The 18787-nt window shown below is 49.9% G+C and overlaps 1 protein-coding gene across 3 annotated transcripts in view; it reads left to right on the top strand.

Moving 5' to 3' along the window:
• Positions 1–300: 300 nt before the first annotated feature.
• ARPC2 (actin related protein 2/3 complex subunit 2) overlaps positions 301–18787 on the top strand; it is a 23742-nt gene continuing 5255 nt past the window's right edge. The window contains exons 1-7 of one of the 3 annotated variants that reach the window (XM_064514773.1): positions 301–564; positions 11338–11372; positions 12423–12535; positions 14744–14789; positions 15371–15557; positions 15991–16084; positions 18442–18568. In XM_064514773.1, the coding sequence (XP_064370843.1) occupies positions 491–564; positions 11338–11372; positions 12423–12535; positions 14744–14789; positions 15371–15557; positions 15991–16084; positions 18442–18568 (676 nt within the window). In that variant the 5' untranslated portion in view covers positions 301–490. Of the gene's footprint in view, positions 565–813; positions 960–11337; positions 11373–12422; positions 12536–14743; positions 14790–15370; positions 15558–15990; positions 16085–18441; positions 18569–18787 lie in introns of those variants that run through there. The other 2 variants (XM_026095318.2, XM_064514774.1) reach the window with 2 other exon arrangements.

Consider the following 18787-nt stretch of genomic DNA (forward strand, 5'->3'; position numbering starts at 1 on the left):
GGCACCCCACACTTTTGGGGACCCCATAACCCTGTGTATCCCCCACAGCCCCCCGGGGCACCCGTGCCCCCTGGGGGCACCCCATGCTTGTGGGGCCCCCCGGGGCCCCCACACACACTTTGGGGGCCCCCCACTTTCCTGGGGCACCCCCACATGGTTGGGGACCCCCTCCCCCGTCCCCTGGGGCACCCCCGGGCCCCGGGCGCCCCCCACACTTTGGGGCACCCCCACCGGGCAGTCCCGCCCCCCGCGCTCCCGTGGGCGGGGCCGGCGGGCCGTCACGCGGCGGGAGGGGCGGGGCGCGGAGCGGGGAGCGCGCGCGCAGGCGCCGCCGCCGCCCGGCTCCGCCGCCGCCGGGCCGGAAGTGACGCGCGCGCCCGAGAGCGGAAGCGGCGGCGCAGGCTCGGGCGGGTCCCCGGTGCGCGCAGCGGGCTCGGCTCCCTCCGGCCTCGGCGCCCTGAGAGCCCGCGCCCCCTTCCCCGGTACCGACATGATCCTGCTCGAGGTCAACAACCGCATCATCGAGGAGACCCTCACGCTCAAGTTCGAGGGCGCCGCCGCCGGGTAGGGCCGGGGGGCAGGGCCGGGCCTGGCTGGGGCGGGGACAGGGACAGGGGCAGGGGCAGGGGCAGGGGCGGCGGGGCCTGGCTGGGGCGGGGACAGGGGCAGGGGCAGGGGCGGCCGGGCCTGGCGGGGGCGGCGGGGCCGGGGCCGGGCGTGCGGGAGGGGCTGGCGGGAGCAGAGCTGTGACAGGAGGAGAACCAGGGCCGACGGGGGGTGACGGGGCTCGTCGGGGAGGGCCGGGGCCGGGGCGGGATGGAGTCCTGGGAGGCGACGGGACTGGTCCGGGAGGGCTCGTGCCGGGGCAGCGTGGTGGATGGCAGGGCTGGGCTAGTGCCGGCGTTGGATGGGGACCTGCGGAGTGACGCGCTGGGAGCAGAGCCATAGGAAAGGTCCAGGTGGGGGGTGTTGGTACTAGCGCAAGATGGGCGCCTGGGGGACGGTGGGGCTGGTCCGGGGGAGGGGGCAGAGCTGCAAGCGGGTTGACCTGGGCTGGGGGAACAAAGCTGGTGGCGGGGGCAGGAGTTCGTTAGAGCAAGGGTAGAGTTAAGGCCTGCAGGATGAGGGGGCAAAGTTGGGCAGGCAGAACTAGAGAAGGGAGCCAACCTGGCTGGTGGTAGGGCAGTGTGGAGGCCTGGGGGAAGAGGAAGGGGCTGGAGAGAGTATAGAGAGCTCAAGAGAGGAGAGCTGAGGGGGTGGTGTTGAGGCAGGCTGTGAGGGTGGGGGGGCTGGGCTAGGGGAACAAAGCTGGGGGAGGGGGGCTTGTGAAGGAGGGAACTGGGCTGAGGACATTGGGGATGAGGGGTTTGGGCTTGGGAAGGAGGAGCTGGCTGTAAAGATCAAGTTACTGTAAGTGAAGATGATGAGTAGGGCTGAGAGAAAAAGAAGAGGGATTGGTTGCCTTAAGGGGCTCGAGATAGTGAGAGGAATGGTGATGGCGCAAGGTCTGGGGGGTCATGGGGGCTGGGATAGGAAGCAAAGCTGGGAAGCAGAGCTGAGGGAAAAAGGAAAGGCAAGATGGATGGGACTGTGGGGCCAGTTTTGGGGCAAGGAAGGATGCTCAAGACAGAGCTGCTGCTGGGGAGGAGGTGGGTTTATAGGGATGTTTGTTGTGGGGTTTCAGGTTTATTCTGACAAAGTAACCTGCATCAGAACAGGCCCAGTTTAGGCTTTGTGAGTGTCCTGGCCCCAAGGGGCAGCCTGGTTTGCACCTGTACCTCAGGCTGGGAAAGTTCAGTCCCTACGGAGCCAGTGGCTATTTTACTGAGAGCGTTACACTAGCCTCAGTGCAGAGGCTGTAAAGGTGCTTATCTGAGCACAATTTAGCTGTGGAAGACAGTCACTTGGTACAGATGTCCTTATCTTTAGGCAAGCTACCCATGCTCTCCCTGTGCTGTGTGATGGTGTGACTAACGCAGGGCACCTTCATGTGTAGACAAAGCCTTGAAAAACAAAATGCAGTAGTGTTATCTCTGGGGTGGAGCCTGTGTTCAAAGAGCAGGGGCTGAGCTGCCTGGGAGGAGACCCCCTAGGCAGGTGTCTTTTTCTGTGTCACCTTTTCCTTAAGTTGCTTTTGAAGCTCTTCTGCCTTTTGCATTCAGAACTTTGACAGAGGCCATTTCCTCTGGTTTACCCTTTCAGCTGACTTCTGTGTTGGTTCTTGCTCTTTTTTTTTCATAAAATAACCCCACAGACTGCACTGCTTTGTGGGATCGGTGAGCTGCTTGCCTCTGCAGTCAGGATTTTGTTCTTCCTGAGCGTGCTCATTTAATGCAACAAGTTTCTCCAAAGCACAGGCACCACGCTGGGAAGAGAGAACTCGCAGGTGACTGTGCTATGGTCTTGCAGCTGCGTCCATTAGAAAACATTGTGTGTGTGGAGGTTAATAGTGTGTGTCAAAAATGCTCGTTCATCATAAGTTCATACTGAGGCACTCTTCCTGTTGGAGCAAGAGAATGCACCTATGTCCTTAGGTTGATCTAAATGCAGCAGTTGCAGTGGAGGTGGCAGTTTGCAGCTAGCAAAAGGCTACATGCACCTCGAAATCCTGGCTTCGTGCAACTGGAACTGGGGTTACTCATTCTGCAACAGTGTGCAGGCCTGCAAAGTTTCCATTTTGCTGTACAGCAAAGCCTCACTTCTGTATCGCCACACTCGCCTGGCATACCAGTTGTTCCTGGATTGATTCCTCTTGGTTGCTGTTAGTGTGGTTGATGATACCCTGCCTCTTCTTCATCTACAGGTTGTTCTTTTGTTTAGGAAAACAACAAACTAGATGTTGTTTCTATATAATTTCTGTGCCTTGGGTATGTTGCTGTATGAGAGGAAGTTATTTACTTCTGCATTTTCTTTTGTGCTTGTGCTGAGGCCCTCCTGTCCAGGCAAGCACAGGGTGGAGACAAAAGTCTGAGACACATGGAGAGGTGTACTTTTTTTTCCTCCTAGTTTCAAATCTTCTTGCGGGTGGGTGTTACTCAGTATTTATTCGTGTGAGATTTTTTCTCCCTCCAGCCACAGTTCCAGGGTGATTCCTGTGGTGCTGAGCATGGGGGGAGGGGCAGAAGGGGGAAGGATTTGCTGTATTTCACTATTTTGCTGATTGTTTTCCTGAGGTGTGTCTTGGGGACAGACGCAGGGCAGTCAGAGCAAAGACAAGCCTTAAGGGATACAGTGATTGAGAGGAGTGAGTCTGGGCATTCAGACAGAGTTTTTCTTGAGTTATTTGCTCTAAAATGGGAATTGGGCAGATGCAGTATACGTATTTGTCTGCAGCGGTTATCTTAGGTGTGCCTAGTGGCTTCAGCACTGGTTTGGGAATCTGACAGAGCAGGGTTTGTTTCCAAATCCTTTGCCAGCAACTTGTTTTTGGTAAGGCTTGTGTCACTTCCCTCTGCTTTGCCTGGCCATGCTATGGGGATGATTCAACAGCCTCCCTGCAGAGCATTCCTAGACCTTCAGGTGAGAGAAATCTTGTATTTCACCATGTTGTGTAGAACTAGGTCACGTTTAGAAGTCAGAGCTAATATGTGCTCATAACGTTACTGTCGTATGTGACATTTCACTAAAAGGCAGAAAAATCTGCTCTGCGTGGAGGTCCATTAATGGTCCCTGAAATTCCCAGCGTGGGAGGTGCCTTGGCAGACTACAGAAAAAGATTACCACTCGAGGCAGGGCCTAAACTGTGCATTGGGATAGTCCTTCCTTGACAAGGTTCTTGGGGGTTGATAGCATCCATCCATGAATAGGGTAATTCCAAAAAGGCAAGTGAGTTTGTTTTTATGGGCAAAACCCATGGAAATCTCAGCCCCTTAATCAGCCACCATTGCATGTCAGTATTTAGTTCCAAGTGGTTACAGATAGCGGACTTTAATGCATCTGATTTTTTTAATTAATACTTTTAGTATTGTAATTTCTTGTTTTGAATCAACTTCTTTAAAGCAACCACAATTTTAAATAAAGGCCTAAAGCTACCAGAATCTGTTGAAATAATTTGAGGTAGGAATTTGCTGCTGAAAGTTTAAAGTGTCAAACTGCAGGCTGGAGTGTGGGGGGAAGCAATATCTGGTCAGTACCTGGAGACAAGTGTGTTGAAATGATCAGGCATTTTTAGACATCATTTGAGCCTTTTGCAGGCTCCATAAAGAGCCTGCAAGAAGAGAATAAACTCTTCTGTAAGCTTTTGACTAATTCATTGTGACTTGGGAAACAGCCTCAAAGCTGAAGTCACACTGGGGTTTTTCCCATTTCTGAGAGAACTGTGGTGTGAGGAGGCGACCTCTACCAGCTTTAAAACCTGGCAGATTTTGTTTCTGGTCATTGTTGCTTCCCTTTGCTAACTACACTTAAAACAGGTTGTTATTCTTTTATCTGTGCAAAGAATTTTGATAACCGTTGTTTTCTGTATCCAGTGATTATTTGTTCTGTTTAATGCGTGGGGGAATTGCCCCCCAAAAGAGATTTGGCCTCTGCTGTTGGCCTGCTCTGGTTTAACTGATTCCAGTGGAAGTGTGGCACAGTGCTTGTTTCACTGGGTTCAGTTTTCCAGCCATACACAGCATGCTGTAAATCACCAGTAAATTAATCATGTATCTCAAATTGATACTTAGTATTTACCCACTGTGCAAAAGAAAACAAATTTGCATAAATGGAGAACAGTGTGAGTGTTGAGGGGTGAGGGAGAGAATGTCAAATTAATTTTTTTTTAACCTTTAGTAAGTACAAATCTGCAGGGTTTCGTGACTATCAGCTACGTAGGAAAATAACTGAAGTTTTAACTTCCTTGATGTATACTAGTTCCTGTAAGCTGGATGGAGGGTTTGGCTAAAGCTGTACCCACACACACTGTGGTATTTCCCATTCATGGTCATTTTGGTGCTGGTCTCCTCTAGAGCAGAGCGCTTTGGCCTTAGTGCCCTACACAAGGAGGCTGAGCACTGGGTGAAATTGAGTGAAACGTGAACTTTGTGTTTGTGATGCGAGATGTGAAGCGAGTTCATCCTGGGGAAACCGCAGAGAGACTGGAGGTTTCTGGAGGCATCAGACATGCCAGGAGCATAGAGGAGCTAGAGATCCTCCTGGACATGTGTCAGAAGCTCCCTGCAAGAACAGCTGTGGCAATTCAGGGCTGCAACACTCCAAGAGGGCTCAGCAGCCCCACCAAAACAGAGTGTGTCCTTCTGCCACCATCTCCCTTTTGCTGACATGAGCATTTCTGTGGCTCTGAGGGAAACAGGATTGGGGAAGTGACCTAGGTCAAAATTATCTAGGCAAAACTGGGTATTTTTAGCCCACATGAGTTTCCTGATCCCATTCATTGTGAAAATGCTGCTCACAGTGATGCAGCAGGGGAGCAAGTAAGATAATGTGCTGGCTCGGTGTCCTTGCAAGCCCACCTTCCAGCCTTTTGTCTCCCATGGAAGAGCAGGAGGAGCATGTCAGGCAGTAGTCACCTGCTTCTACTCAAGCAGCATCTGCTTAAATTCAAGCTGGCTGACATTGTGGTGGAGCGGATGAGGAGCACTCAGATAATATTGCTGGCAGAAAGTGGGACCCTTTAGCTGCGTGGGAACAGCAGCATCATAAACTATTGCTGTTCTGTATTGACTGCCTGGACGTGCCATACATGTTTGAGTGTAGCTCCTGGGCTGCCACCCTGCATCTGGCTGCAGTCATGAGGGAAGGTACCTGTGTATCAATGGTGGATGGTGACCTACGTCTGTCTGGAACTAGGCAGCTCTATGCTTTGGGGAAATAACACAGGGGAGGAAGAGGAGGGAGTGGTAGCCTAGGTCTGCAAAGGGTTAGGCAGGTAGTTCTGTCATCACTCCAGACTTAGTTTTCATCTCAGGTTCCTGTGAGAGGCCTGCTCCACATTATCCTCTGTGGGAACAGTTCCTAAGTGCCCCTAACACCTGCTTTTCTCTAGTGTCAAGCTCCAGGTCTGGCTGTCAGTCGCAGTACTAAAGATTCTTAGTGAATGGTCGGCACAAAATGAGGCACTTCCCCAGAGACCTGCCACAGTGCTGGCAGTGGATTGCTCAGGCATGGGAATCGCAGGGGTCTTCTCGGAGCTGGAACGAAGACTCGCAGGGAGATGAGCTGGCCAGAAATATAACTGCACATGCTTGCACTTAGCGGGATCAGCGTGTGTTTTGTATGCTGGGAATCTCAATGCCTTGTTACCAGCAGCCTCCTCCAGATTCCTGTGCCCTCTGCAAGGGAGAAGCTCAGGTGTGGAGGGGAACCTAGCTGAGATGGATGGGAGTCCTAAGCACCCTGCTCTGGCCACCTGGGCCTTCTCCTTCAGGGCTGTGAGCCCTGTTCCCAGCAGGTCTGAGCTGTGCTCCGCGTGGCTGTTGTGGGATGCTACCAGTCTGCATGCGTGGGGGCTGCCATACGCTGCTCAGCATTGCCCGCGTGACAGAGCATTTCTGCTCAAGTTCGTGGTGGGTGTGCTGCTAGAGCTATGGGAGCTCTTTGATTTAATGCGCTCCTGCAGCTTACGCGGAGTAGCTTTTGTGTTAGCTGAGCGGGGCCTGGGAGTAGAGGAACTGTTCAGATAATTTTAGACATTGCTTATAATTTTTTTATTGGGGTGACCTTTCTGTAGTGAGAGCCGGCAGTCTGTCGCTGAATCTGGCTCACTCTCTTCAAACAGTGTATTAACTCCAGTGATCTGAAAGCTCTGCTCAGAGCTGGGAGGCTTTGAGCTTTGAAATACCTTTCTCTTTCTTTGTTTTCTTTTTGTCCTCTGGGGCAAAAGACAAGAATATCTGTGAGCCTGCAGCTTTTAAAATAATTGCCATCTTCCTTTATTGGGTATAAGCGTTAATTGTGATGTGGGAGACGCTTTAGTCAGTTATCAGTACGGTGGTTGGCCAAGTTTGCATTTGCACACAGGTCTGTTGAATTCAGAAGATGAGGACTGCTGTATAATTACAGTCTTTGTTCCTCTGTTCTTAAATTTGTCATAACATATGGCTAAGAGCCTCTGTGGCCTGAGGAATTAAGCAGGGAAGTTTGGAAGTTGTCTGAGTCAAAACTGAGGAAATGCTGTCAGAAGAAAGATTTGCTGTTGCTCTTAAGTGCTTGTTGGCTCCTCTCCACGGGCTCTGTGGCTCTTCTTGGATGTTCTGCCGGGGTGAAAAATCTGATTTGGAACTGGCTCTATATTAGATAGACTTAGTGTAGGAGCCTTGTGCAAGAGCCTTTTGGAGATGAATAGGAGGAGTATGAGCAAGAAGACATAAAACCTGTCAGGGCCTTTTGTTGTTATAAGCAGAGGGCAGATGGGATTTAATGTGAATTTGACTTCAAACCTGATAAGTGTTATTAGAAAATGGACAGCCGCCTCTGCTTGGAACAGCTGCCATTTTAGCTTCTGAGTTCAGGCAGGGCTTTGCAGACAGGTCTGGTTTGTGTTCAGTGTTTAGTACAGGAAGGAGCCATCTCAGTTATTCTTGTATGAGAGCTGTTTTTATTGTCCATTCGGGGCAGATTGTAGCAAAAAGGGAAGGCCTGGGGTGGGGAGGGCTGTGGTTCAGGTGATGTCAGCCCCGGTGCGGGGATGAGGTCTCTCCTCCCCGGGAGCAGGAGAGGTATGCTGTTTGAAATCCTCTGAGCATGGCGAGACCTAGGCAGTCTGGCTCTCCGAGGCTTGAATTTGGGGTAGACATGAATGAGCTCCAGGTTGCACAGGACCTTATTTTGAAGGACCTGGCAATGTAAAAAGAGTGGCTGGGATTTAGGGTGGTCTGTTCTGAGACGCTAAACCATCAATTGTCATAAAAGCCATAAGTGAATGACACAATGGAGGAAAGGGACACCTGAGTGTGCTAGGCTGAGTGGAGCTCTTCGGGATCATGCCAGCAACGTGATGGTGACTGGTACTCGCACCACGCAGGCAGCATTCCTGTCCCAGGCCTGCTGCGCTCAGTGCTGCACATGCCCTGTACGAAACATTAGCCTTCATGACAGCAGGGTGGACTGGGAGTGCCTGAAGATGGGGAGGATATCATTGCGCCTCTGCAGGGTTTTCAGCACATCCCTGCTGCTATTTCTGCTGGCTGAACGCTGGGTTGGTGGGAGGTTGAGGGGAAGTGATTGCGTGTGCGTGACCCACTGTGCTGTTGCTCATCCGGAAGCCGCAGGAGGCTGGAGGTGAGAGCGCCTCTCCCTTCTCAGCCGACTGCGTGATGCAGGAGGGTGGCGGTTCAGCCTCGATCTATGCTTGCGGACTTCTTAATGGAGGAAAAACAATTCCTTAATGGAGGAAAAAAAAATAGCAAGATGGGTGCTTTTTCTGTAGAAGAAATGTTTTACGCAGCCAGTGCAATTTTGGTGTAGATAGCCGAGGCTAGCTAGATAAATAAATAGGAGCACTTTATAAACATTTGAGTTATAATGCTGCTGAGCTCTAGAGAGCTCACTTCAATCTCAGCCACACCTGTGATACAGCTTCCCTGACTTCTTCCCTTGGGCATGGCCAGGCCTGGATTACTTAGATGTGTGCCAGACAAGGCAGAAACAGCGTCCTGTAGTAGACAGGATCAGTGTGGCATGAAGAGCTCTGTATGCAGTTCACGTGAGCACTCACTTCACTGAGGCTGTATCAGGAAGCTATTGAATATTCAGCACCCAAAAGTTCTGCCTGGTTACCTGCTTTTCCTCTAAATATCTTTTCCTCTCCCCACCACCCCCCAATATAAAAACTGAACTGCTTAGGAAATCTGTGTTAAAGTAAGTTCTCGGAGAAATCCGTGCTGGCACGATGAAACATTCAGAAATCAAGATGTGTCAGCATTAGGCTTTTGTGTGCAGAACAAAGGCTCTCATGCAGAGCTATTAACTGGCTTTGGGTACATGGTCTTCTGTGGTTTCTTAATAACATGACAAGTTATCTTTCCACAGCCTCTTGAGGTACAGAGCAAGTGCACAGGGGATGAGTGTACTTTCTAGGCAAAATGGCTTCATTGCTCGTTGTCTAGAAGTTGCTTTCCAGGATCCCTCTGAGTGAGGTGCTGTGTTGGAAGGGTCTGCTCAGAGTCAGAGCTGCAGGAGACATCAGCTCTGTGTGCTTGGGGAATGAGGTTTGAATGGTGTAACTCGAAGAAGATGGAAACAAGGGTTAAGGATGTGCCCTCTTTAATATTCCTAGCTGTCATGTGCCTGACTGCGCTATCTTTAAAGCTTCCTACATAGGTTTCTTTTTTTATAAAATTTATACTGCCATCCAAGCTGATTGCCAAGTCTGAGTGTGGTGCTCTAAAAGAAGAAAATGTCTACATCAACTGACCATGTGTGCTCAGTGGAATTTTCTTTCCTCTCTGCTTTGAGCAGTCCTCAGCAGAAATGGCTTGGATGTGACTTTGAGAATTGCTTCCCTTTTCTAGAGCTGGAGTTAAATATGCAAAGGCCCTCTTAGCTTCTGTCTCAGGCCTAGCTGGAAAGAGAGGATGAGTGGGAGAGGTCACAGGTAACTGGTACAGCTCTTAAACTAAAGGATCTGCCTCAGGTGCATGTGTGGTGCTTCTTTCAAGTATGTTTTCATCTTCAGTGATGCAGCACAAAAGACAGAAGCTCTCCAGACTCCTAACAAAAAAGCCTGTTGCTTTTCACAGCTGGTAACTTCTAAGAAGTAACAATGCCTCATCATTTCCACTTAAGATCTCTGGTTGGGGGTTAATTCCTCATTCCTCCTTTTCCGCCCCCTCCCCCCCCAAAAACACATTGTTGACTCAGTACATGGTCTGGAATTGGTGCCCTTTAGTGCCTTCATCTCGTTGTATGTCCGTCTTGAGTTTCAGCACGTCTGGTCATTCCTGACTTCCACATCAGGACTTGAAATGGGGCCGTCTGCAGAAAAGCAGATAGAAGAACAATGTATTTTGCGGGAAAAAACCTTTACAAAATAACATGAGGGGAAAACAGATACTGAGACTTCCCCCCACCTATGTCTTACTTTCTCTGTCCAGCAAGGCACAGCTGGTACTCAATAGCATACCTTTTGGTGGACAGAGTGAATCTTGGCAAAAATGGTGAAGCTGGTTTCCAAACTGTGGCAACCCAGTTGAGACCACAAGGTTGCCTCAACACACTGGCTTGGTTTGTGGAGTTATTTCAGTGCTTTAGTTCAGGTGGGTGTGAATGATATCTGAGATTTTTCTGGCCTTCAAAACAAAATTAGCATCATTAGCCTCCAGTCTGTTTAATACCAGCTGCTTTTGAAAAATAAGAGGGAGATGTGCTGTGAAACAGAGCAGTAGCTGACTCACGTTTTTACCCTATTTTCATTTGGCACCCCTGCTCTCTGTGTTGGAGGTGCCATTGTGTTGTTTCCTGCTGGAGAATGACCTATTAATATAGACCCCCTGGAGCTGTTGAAGTGGTTATGTAGCACCAGTCCCAACAAATTCACCCTTCAGATGCGGTTCGATCCTTCACAGGATCTAACTCTTCTAGAGTTCTTGGACAAAGTGGCAAATATCGTTTGTTAGGATGTTATTAAATCTTCATGCCTAGAGCGTAAGAAGTGATGGGTCATTGGTTTGAGAGATGCGCTTTTTGCTGATTAGAGGTTCCAAAGAGGATGCTGGGGGGTGTTAGGCTAAACTCACCTCTTGCCTGTAGCGGTAGTTGGCATAGCACTGGGATATTTAGGAAGGGATGTAGGGGGTCAGGAGGAAATGCACATCTGAAATGTTTCCTTCTGTGGTCCACTCCTACCACCAGACTTGGAGAGTGGGGTGTTTCCTGCAAGTCAGTGGTACCAAAGTGTTTGCAGAGCTGCTGGTGGTGGTGAAGGGAGCACAGAGGGAGGGATTGCTCAGCCTCTAAGTCTCTTTCACAAACTGGCATTACCTGAACTTGCAGACAAGCCTCTGTCCCCTGAACTTGTATCTTAGCAATTCTGTACAGAGAACGTCCTCATTAAAACATGCTCTTTAGTGATGGGTAGCTTTCTCAGGCATTTCTAACTGGACATCTGCAGTCTGTGATCTCAAATCTATTAATAAACTACAAATAATAACAATCTCTGCCAGCTTCAAGGCTTATTTTATATCATCTCTGATGAAATTGGTGCTTGTACGAATGGGGAGAAGTCTAAGATTTCTTGTTGAAGGTTATCTGCTACCTGAGCAGCAAGAGATAGAAGGGCTTTCAGGTAGAGTTGGTTGTGGGAAACGCAGCATTGGAGATTTATCCTCTTTCTTCATGGCTTGATGGAGGCTGCTGTTTGATTTCTTATTTACCTCTTTTGTTCTCTTTGCTTTTTAGAAATAAACCAGAGGCAGTAGAAGTAACATTTGCAGGTAAGCTCCAGATCTCTTTTGACTCCATTCTCTTGAAAAAACGGCTGGCTCGAATGGCCTGCCCACAGTTGTGCCTGATGTGTCCAGATTCATCCAGCACCACTGAGGGAGGAGAGCTGCACAGGGGCAGGCAACACACCCTGCAGCTTTCCCAGGGCTGGGGGTGTTTGTGTGCTGCAGGAACAAATTGTCCTGTAGGCTGTTCTGCTTTTTCTTCCTAGGACTTTGCCCACAGTGATGAACTTGGTGGTCCACACTTTGATATGTGCACTACATGCCTCTGACTTTTACCTCACCTGTTCTCATGTTCTGCACTTGATGCTGTTTATTGTTAGGTCTTTAGCACCATTTGGTTAGGGTTTTTAGAAAGCTGGCTCAGGATGACAGGCAACATGAATTCATAGCCTGAAGTTTGTTCTCTGGGACGGGGAGTGCCAGGGAAGTACAAATTTTCACTGAGCAACTGATTTTTTGCTTCAGTTCTCAAGAATCTGTGTGAGCTGCATAGGGAAGTGAAGCTTGCTAGGTAGCTGGAAAGTTACTTTCCCCTGCTTCAGCCCTCACAGCCCATCCTGCAGTGAAGTGAGAGCTGCCTCAGCAGGCAGTGGCTGAGCTGCCTTTGCTCTGCTGATGGAGGTGCTTTCTCCTCCAGGCTGCAGCTTTGGCTTGGTGGGTATGTCAGTCACTTTCTGTGCTGAGCAGAGGGATGGATGCTGACCTTCCAGAAGGCTCCCATCTTTGCACATTTGTATCCTTGTGCATTGAACATAAGCAGATTTACAAGGGACACTAAACAACACTGGAAGAAAGCTTCCTGTGACAGACAGATGTCAAAACTGTTTCAGCCCTCTGAGTGATAACAGGTCTCCCTATGTGACGCTGCCACTTTCCTTAATTATGGGTCTCTTTCTTGATGTGTCTATGAGGGCTGGAACAGGTGGAACCACATCACCCTGTGCAGTTCCTAGAGCTACACATAGGGAAAGCCTTCCTCCGAAATAGGAACTGGCCCCTCTTGAGTTCCTTGCTTCTCTCTTGCTTGCTTCCTAGACTTTGATGGAGTCCTTTATCATATTTCAAACCCCAATGGAGATAAGACAAAAGTGATGGTCAGTATTTCTCTGAAATTCTACAAAGAGCTCCAGGAACACGGTGCTGATGAGGTGAGTGAGTGTCTCTGGGCATCCTGGGCTTTGCACTCACAAATGCTTTGGTAGCACAGATGATGTTGCAATATTAGTGGATCTCTTGTTTAGAAAAGTTTCTGTACTCCACCTCATGCTCGTCAAAGGAGCAGCCCTGTGCCAGCCGTGAGTCCTGCTTTGTTTGAAATCAAGTACAAAGTCTGTTCCCATTCTTTCAGACAAATAAGTCATCATATACCCTACAGCCCAAAGGGCAAAAGGCGCCGCTAATTTTGCAAGTCCCTCCCGAACAATTGAGAGGCCTGACCAGGTAGAAATAGTTTCTCTGACTTGTACGCTGAGCCTTCTAGTGAAGAAAGGCACTGAGATAAACCTGGAATCCTGTGACACTGCTCTTCTGGCTCTAACCACACTTGAGAGTCAGTGATGGGCTCCCACTGTGTTTACAGGCCTTGATCTGCAGGCTGCCCGGGTTCCCTTTTTGCTGCTGATGTGTGAAGCAGCAGGTTCAGTTCCTGTTGAATGGGCTCAGGCTGTGGAGGGCCATTTATGGTAGAAAGAAGGAGCCTCTCTGAGCTGTGGTTGGGTCACAAGGCAGGAAGTATGACTCAGTTCCTGAGTCAGTTTTCAGATCTCCTCATGTTAGCAAAAGGGGTTCACCCAAGGCTCTTCAACAGGCTTTTGCCCCTGGGTGTCTGACCTTGGAGGAGAAAAAGGAAACTGTTTCATGAGTTTATTGAGAGTTGGGCTAGAAACGGGTGGATTTTGAACCCAGAGTGAATTCCTGCGAGTTGCTACAAGACCTACCTAAGTCAGAATAAATATGGCTAAATACCCTGCTTTCCTGGCTCCTGTGTGTAGATCTTTCCAGGAGCACGCTTAACCTATAACAAACAGGGCAATGAGATTTGCCCAACATAAGGTACTCCTGCTGGAAAACTGGGGAGTTGAGTAGCCCAAATTGTGCAGCCGTCCCAGGATGTGCAGGGTGGATCGGCTTGGCGTGTGATACAAAAAGGAGTGCTGTGGTAGGCAGGCAACTGACAACTCACTGCGTTGTAGCAGGGTGCAGTGGCATTACACCAACAGCCACTGTGGTGACGGCTGGACAGCAGCATTTCTCTTTGACCCTGACTGCTGTGTCAGACCCATTGCTCCATGGACCGTGCTGTCATGCTGAAAGTGAGGGCGGCTGTCAACCACTTCCCTGGCTCTTAGAGGAGAAGGGGATCTCTGCAGGACTGTCTTGGGAGTGCTGACTAAACAGTAATTGAGTTTGAAAATAGATGTGTAACAAACTGGTTCTTTCTGTTACCCCCTGGAGAAGGTGGAGCTTGTTTCTTCACTTCCTCCACTTAGTCTCTGTGAAACCCCGCTGTGAGAAGCACAAAGTGGGGTCCCTACTCAGGCAGATCATCTCCCTGGGCTGCTGCTCCCTGTCTGCTGAGAGGAGGTTTTGGCATGCGGAGAGCCCGTGCATCCTCTCTGGGTGGTAGTGGGTGTCATCCCAAGAGGGCCAGTTCTGCCACAGCGCTGTTCTGTTCTTCTCTGTGAAATACCTCCTGTTCCCGGCCCCCTCATTGACACGGAGCTATGGCTCAGCTGAAAATTGCCATTGATGTAAAATTCAGCAGTGATTATGTCTGAAAAAGGGTTTTTGCTGTGCTGTAGGTGGTCTTGCTTCTGGGAGACGTCCAAGCTGCCTGGCAATTTCCTCTCCGTCCCCATCTGTCCTGTGGAACAGGCTGAGGCAGGGCGGGCAGTCACCTGGCCATGCTGCGCCTGACCCCAGCTTTGAACTTGCCTCCCTGCAAGGAGCAGGGCATGCTTTGCAATGCCTTCTGGATCCCAAGGTTCCTGGGAGGGGCCCACCTTTAAGGTGGGAAGGAGGGTTGCAGGTCTTAGATCTGTGGTTTCAGGCTCTGCTGACAGTTCTCCTTTGAAGATAAGAAGCATGTGTAAGGATGTTTTTTTTCCCTGCACAAGTTCAAGACTAGCAGGAACTTTAAAAAGCTCCAGTTTTGACTCCTGCAGCACGTTCCCTATCGGTGGAGCTCAGGAAGCTCTACCTAGAGTAGGAGCAGCCAATAATCCTAGAAGCTGATGACAGTTAATATTTGTCCAGCAATCTGAGGTTTCTAAATGGAGACTGAACATGGCCTAGACTAAAAGGGAAGAAGTGACTCTGATAGCTTGTGCTCTCAATGTTTAATTTCTTTCTCCTAGGTATTGAAGAAAGTCTATGGAAACTACTTGGTAAATCCTGAATCAGGTAACCCTGCTGTAACACTTACAGTGCATGAATGCAACTCCAAAATGACTTAATTCCCATTAGAAATGCTCAAATGAAGGCTGCGCTTTGAGAGCTTGATAATTGTACGATGAACGCATTTAAAAAGGTGGCTTGGGGTACAGCAGGGCTGAAGTAGTTTTCAGCACAAGCTGTAATTCTTGATGCTGCCCTCCTCCAAGAAACGCTCTGTTCCTCACGGTTGGGGTCTTTGTTCTTTTCAGCGATGCTTTGTGAGACACAGGAAAACCATGGTTACCTGTGACAGCATCTCTTCCTACTCACTGCAAAACTTGGGAGCAGCTCAGTCAGCACGTGTGTCTCAGCTAGGCAAAGAGCCCCAGGAATGTTGCCATGGCCACGCGCCGAGTTCAGACGTGGCTTCTGGTGATGATTTGAGTGGGAAGCAGGCACCTCTGAGGCTTTTGGAAGGGGTTAGGGCAAAGGTGTGACAAACTGTGGCAGTGATGCTTGAACTGTAGGTGTCTCTTTCCAGAAAGTGTCTTTCTGGCTGGATTAAGGCCCTGTATAGATTATTAAGGTTAGCAACTGTCCCTCCCCAGGTTACAATGTCTCTTTGCTCTACGACCTGGAAAACCTTCCTGCAGACAAGGATGCTATTGTTCACCAAGCCGGCATGTTGAAGCGCAACTGCTTTGCTTCAGTCTTTGAGAAGTATTTCAAATTCCAGGAAGAGGGCAAGGAAGGAGAGAAAAGAGCCGTCATCCACTACAGGGACGATGAGACGATGTAAGTGTTCAAATCAAGCAGTACAGGGGTCAGACAGCTGTCAGCACACTCTCCAGTCCTGTTCAGAGCTGTAAGATGTGGTGGAAAGCCAGGACATCCTATTGCTCCATGCTTTGGCTGGGTATTAAGGGCCTGTCCTAGGCTGTCAAAAGCATCCAGTGAGGGTAATGCTTTTCCCTCAGGCTGCAGCAATGTTATACAAGTCTCTGTGAGTGACAGCACTTGTGGCTGTGTGTGTAGGGAGGGAACTGGCTACTCCCAACAGAAATGCTTTGTTTCCTGTCTAATACTGTCTTCAGGGAGGGGAGGTTTCTGGCAGCCAGGCGTGTGAATGATTGCATCTACCTGACCTTGTCATTTAGTTGCTTGCTCATCCGGTTGCAGTTCTTAGCCCCTGTTCACATCAGAATTCTCCTCTCTCGTCCATCCGCAGGTATGTTGAGGCAAAAAAGGATCGCGTCACAGTTGTGTTCAGCACGGTATTTAAGGATGACGATGACATCGTGATTGGAAAGGTGTTTATGCAGGTATGGAAACTGAAGTGTTGAGGGGAAAGGGTCTGATTCTCAGTTCAGATGGCTTCTTTCTTGAAGTCGTGTTGCTGAACGAGCAGATGTTAGGCTGAAGGAAGGTCACTGGCAGTTTAACACATGTAGATGCTTTGCAGGGCTCCGGTCTGCCCTGGAATGGAAGAACCATGTTAATAGGCTTAGGCAGTATCTTTTCTAATCCAGGCTCTTGCATTGGCCTCTTAATTATTGATGGTCTTACCAGTATGAGATAATCATACGTTATGTGTAACAGATGAATAAAACACTACATAAATACTTTGGTATCCATCTGAGGCCCTGTAGTCCAGCTAGCAGTGGTGTAGGAATCACAGGCCAGCAGAGGAACTGTGTGGTTGGGGGAGGCATAAAAGGAGCAGAGGGGGCAATGTTAAGCTGTGTCTGGGGTGGCGCTGAAGGTGTTCCTCATCTCTGAGGTTATTCCTGCTAATGCTCAAATGCAAAGAGGCTGAGACTGGAAGCAGCTCAGTGTGACTGCCCTTGTGCTGTGATGGGCTCTTGGATTTGAGCTTTTCAAAACTATGAATTTGCTTAGTCTGCTTACTTTAATCAATTACAATAATGCCAAGTAGTTCTGGACTCGGCTGCCCTTGCAACTGCTACTTGGCTGGGAAGCATTTGGAGGCCCATAGTAAACAGTTTGCCTGTCTGTTAATGACTGTTTGGCCTGTGGAGATTAAGACTTTTGCTTCCAGCCTGGGAGGGCTCTGTCCACATTGCTATGTGTGTTCATCTGTGTTGCTGACCTGCCTAGCTCCCCGTCTGTCTGCTGGAGTGCCCAGGGGACCTCCTGGACTGGTACAGCCATGGAGTGGCACCCTGCAGGGTATCATGGGGCAGGAGGAGCTTTAGCTTGTTCACACAGGGGTGCCAGGCTGCGCTGCTGGCAAGGACAGGCTGACAAACAGCAAGTCACTGGCACAGTTGTTGTTCCCCAGGTACTAGTTTACCTGTTTTAGGGACCATCATAATAAGGTCTGTTGCGACGGCCGTAGTGGCAGTCTTAGCTCACAGCTTTGCTCTCTCTGTGCTTTAGCTATGGGCAGGGCATCTGCTCTGGCTGTGTTTCTCCCCACCAGCATGTCCCACTGCCTGAATTTCAGCCTCATAAAACAGAGAAGGAGGCATGAGGTGAACAAAACAGGGTTTGTGAGGCTCCCTAGAAGGTGGCAGGGCTTCAAGGGAGCGGCTGTCCCAGAGTCTGCATGGCCCAAGTTCTTGGTTTTTAAAACAGCAAACCCTACTCCTGCCCAGCCACAAGAATTTCCACTCTGAGTCACACTGGCTCCTTCCCTCCAGCTATTACTGTTACGTAACACAGCCCAGCCTGACACAGTGGCTGTTCATCTGGGCTCTCACAGAAAATCTGACCATTAACTAGCTGGTGAAGCAATCTGAACCATTTTACCCTCTGGCTTAAGCAGGCAGAATGCAAAGCTAAACGTTTCATTAAGGAAACCCCAGTGAACTACTTGGCTCTCCTAAAGGGGCATGGATGCTCCTGCCCTTCCTGGGGTGACAAGGAAGGAGAGGCTAGGAATAGCTGATGCATAGGCTGGACTGAGGGGCAGCTAAGCAGATGGGGGGTTGTTCTGCCCTGGGGAGGGGTGATGGTGCTTTGGATTCTCCCACCCCCCCTTAGGGACAGTTCTGTAACTCCTGAAATGCAGAGCTGGCAGTTGTGCTGCTGTTGGAGAGGTTCCCTAGTGGGAATGAATCTCTCTGTCTGTAGGTATCATTGCAAGACTTGCAGAAGAGCTAGGAGGGGCAGGCTTCACACACAAGCTCCAAATCCCATAGGCACATCTTAATGCCCAAAGGCTCCTGGTAGGAGATGCTTTCCCAAACGGCAGAGCCTTGAGGCTCGGTGCCGCAGAGACCCCGCAGGCCTCTCTGAGCATTTCCTTTCCTCTGGGGTGATGAGCACTGCCTGCTCTCGCTGGTGTCGTCAATGGTGTTGACTTTGCAGCAGAAGCCATGCTGTCTTGTGTGCTTGCTCAGTCTGAGGTGTCCCACAAAATACTCCCACATCCCATGGCAGGAAGCGTGATGCAGAAAACTGCCCCAGCTGAGGGGCTGCACTAAGATACGTGATCATGTGGCAGGAACAGCTATTCATTTTGTTCTCGTTTTGCTGGGAAGAAGGGTTGTTTTCCTGGGAATGCAGAAGTTTGACCTGATGAGCTTGGCCCATGCAGGAAGAGCTGGGAAACCTCCTGCTCAGCTGTCCCCTGGGAGAGGGGGACCCCCATTTGGTTTCTAGCGCATTGCCTGCAGTGTTGCCGTGGAACACACCTTGGCTTTGTCTTGTGCAGGAGTTCAAGGAGGGTCGCCGGGCCAGTCACACAGCCCCACAGGTGCTCTTCAGCCACAGGGAGCCGCCCTTGGAGCTGAAAGACACAGACGCAGCCGTCGGCGACAATATCGGTTACATCACCTTTGGTAAGCGGGCAGCTCTGTGGCATGGGGGCACTCTGAGTGGAAAGAGCTCGCTGCTGAGCTGATTTTGGCACTTGAGTGTCTGCTTTGGAGTAGTTGATGAGGGTCCTTCCTTTAGATACCTGTGATAAAACCTGGAGGCAGAGCACAGGATTTGGGATTGGAAATTGGCAGTGGAATAGGGACAAACGAAGTAGCCCAGTGGTAGAGATCTGATTCATA

The sequence above is a fragment of the Dromaius novaehollandiae genome, chromosome 7 (assembly GCF_036370855.1).
Source record: "Dromaius novaehollandiae isolate bDroNov1 chromosome 7, bDroNov1.hap1, whole genome shotgun sequence".
NCBI lineage: Eukaryota > Metazoa > Chordata > Aves > Casuariiformes > Dromaiidae > Dromaius > Dromaius novaehollandiae.